This window comes from Austrofundulus limnaeus, unplaced genomic scaffold (genome assembly GCF_001266775.1).
Source record: "Austrofundulus limnaeus strain Quisiro unplaced genomic scaffold, Austrofundulus_limnaeus-1.0 Scaffold446, whole genome shotgun sequence".
Lineage (NCBI taxonomy): Eukaryota > Metazoa > Chordata > Actinopteri > Cyprinodontiformes > Rivulidae > Austrofundulus > Austrofundulus limnaeus.
Window position 1 is genome coordinate 66,767 of NW_013952848.1, and position 2,680 is coordinate 69,446.

The window sequence follows — 2,680 nt, forward strand, 5'->3', positions numbered from 1 at the left end:
CCTCATAGCTTGCAGATACAGGGTACATTAGCTAAGCTAATTTAGCTTGTGCTAACACATTGGCATCGTTGCAATGAGGTAGGGATGTGCACAAGTCTTTTTTTGCAAGTCCAAGTCAAATCTCAAGTCTTTGACCAAAAATCCAAGTCTCAAAATCCAAAAATCCAAGTCGTCTCAAAATCCAAAAAATCCAAGTCAAGTCTCAAGTCTTTGACCAAAAATCCAAGTCAAGTTTAAGTCTTTGACCAAGAATCCAAATCAAGTCTAAGTTTATGACCAAAAATCCAAGTCAAGTCTCAGGTCTCTTGACCTCAAGTCCAAGTCTAGTTGCATGTATCACTTAACTGGCGGTTTGATCAAAGGTATTCTAACTATACTAGAATATATTCTAAAATACTGTATTTTAATCAAATATTAAAACATAGTATTATGTTTTAATAATACTAATAAAACATCAGTTTTAACATAAGAACTTTATTGTGTGATTGGTCAGAAGTTGGTGGGAGTGTTTGTTTGTCTTGAATGCTCTCAGACGCTGCATTTTGCTTCAACCACTCGCTTCCAGAGCCGGCTGTTGAACCAGGAAGCAGCGGTTTATAAAGAGAAACGGACAAAAACTCCTGGGTGCAGATAAAACGGGCATTTTGCTCGGAGGAATCTCACTGATAAAAACTGTGGAGCTTTAACCGGGACAGATTTGTGGATAAATAACATCGGGTGACAAGTCTTTGACTTGGTTTTCCACGCCGTGGACTCCAGCTGGAGGCACCTCCCCTGTAGTGATGCATCGTCGTGACGCCAACATCAACACTGACGCCTATGGCATATTTTTAAATAAAATTTTGAAACGAGCTGTTAGAAACACATTTGATTGAAAGCCTGAATTAACGCAGGAAACCAGTTCAGTTTTTCAGACTTTTTAAAGTTGAACTACATATGGACACCGATGGCTTGTTTCTGTYGCCCCCTGCAGGTCGACGGTTCGAGCCTTGAACAAGAACTTTTCCATCGCCTTCTTTTTCCCGGCCTTCATCACGCTCCTCTTCTTCCAGCACAACAGGACTGTGTACGACATGGTGGCTGGGACGATCGTTGTCAAGCGGTCCAGGGTCAGATGACGCTGAAGTGGACAGAAAAGAAGAAAAAGAAATTTTACCAAGACTCAGAACAGAAACGAAGGGTTTTTTTTAAAAATGAAAATACCCACAAAACTGAGACGCTGTGTTCAGAATCACTGGAACGTTTCGGATTGAAGCTGAATCAGTTTGAACTGCTTTAGGGTCTCGTTTGTTTGTCACACACACACACACACACACACACACACACACACACACACACACACACACACACACATACACACACACACACACACACTCACTCACACTGTATTCTGCATGCGTGTCCACATGCTGCGCTCACTATCTGCTCCTGAGCGATCTGGAAACACACTTTTTTAAAATCAACACAAAGCTCTGCCTTGTTTTAAATTCTTGTTGAGATTCAGGGTGAATGTTGTGCATCACTCAGTATTTAAATTTGTGTAACTTTACCTTTAATATATTTATAAAATTACAGCCCTGTTTTCCAGAAACGGTTGTGTAAAATGCAAAATGAAAACTGGAAGAAGTCCATCTGAAGTAAGTTTGGAACAATTAAATCTTGAGGAAATGAGAAGATCTGTTTGGTAAACAAATCAGGCCATTTGTGTATCTGATTTGCATTCCTAATGCAGTTTCTGACATAAACAAGGCCATTGCTGTACAGGAAGTGGTCTACTCAGAAAGTATTTCTCTCTTTCTTTATATTTGATCTGATCCCAGGTGCACAAAAACAGTGCGGTTTTTATCAAGGCTGCTTTTTGATGAGAAGCTACAAAGTTTTCCACTCAGTTTCTTTTTAATCAATTCATGTTACTTTTCCGTTTATTTACTTGTTTTAATCAGCTGTGCTTAAACAGACCATAGTTTTCTGAGGTGGTCAAGAATTGAAGCAGTTTATTGCAGTTTTGCTTTAGTGCCAGAACATTATGACCACTTGGTATTAACTTACACACATGGGAATTTTATTGACTTTCTTTGAATTTATGATACACTTTAAAATATATTTCATTAACTGATGAGCTGTAGAGCTAAGTTGAGGCCATAAAGTTTGTTGAAATGAATATTATTTGAAAATGAAAGGAAGATTTTGAAATGAAAAAAAAAAGATTTGAAGCTGAAATATAATTTTGAAACAAAAAAAATCAAAACTTATAAGAAAAGTTATAAAACTGGGGAAAAACATGGATTTCTGATTACGTGATACAATGGCCTGCCCTATTTTTATTATGTGATACAACAGCCTGCTGTTCATAACCTGCAACATATTTTTTATACGACACAACGGCCTGCCATATACTTTTAATTATGTGATACAAGTAATTTGAAAAACATTTTTAAATCGAATTCAAATGTTTTATTGTTCAATTTGATTTAAAAAATGTTTTTCATATTACTTGTATCATATAATTAAAAGTAAATGGCAGGCCGTTGTGTCATATACATTTAATTATATGATACAAGTAATATGAAAAACATTTTTTAAATCAAATTCAAATATTTTTTGTTCAATTTTCAGATTAATTTTTACCAAATTTTATGGCCCCAATTTAGCTCCATATGCCCACTTAATTATTTAGACC

General features: G+C 36.3%; 1 protein-coding gene across 1 annotated transcript in view; it reads left to right on the forward strand.

Annotated features, from left to right (window-relative positions):
• The window catches only part of fam8a1b (family with sequence similarity 8 member A1b), a gene marked incomplete at its 5' end in the record, with an annotated part of 6,794 nt that extends 5,008 nt beyond the window's left edge, over window positions 1-1,786 (forward strand). Inside the window, 1 exon segment of the mRNA XM_014024928.1 lies at window positions 974-1,786. Coding sequence (XP_013880382.1) covers window positions 974-1,118 — 145 coding nt within the window.
• Window positions 1,787-2,680: the final 894 nt, after the last annotated feature.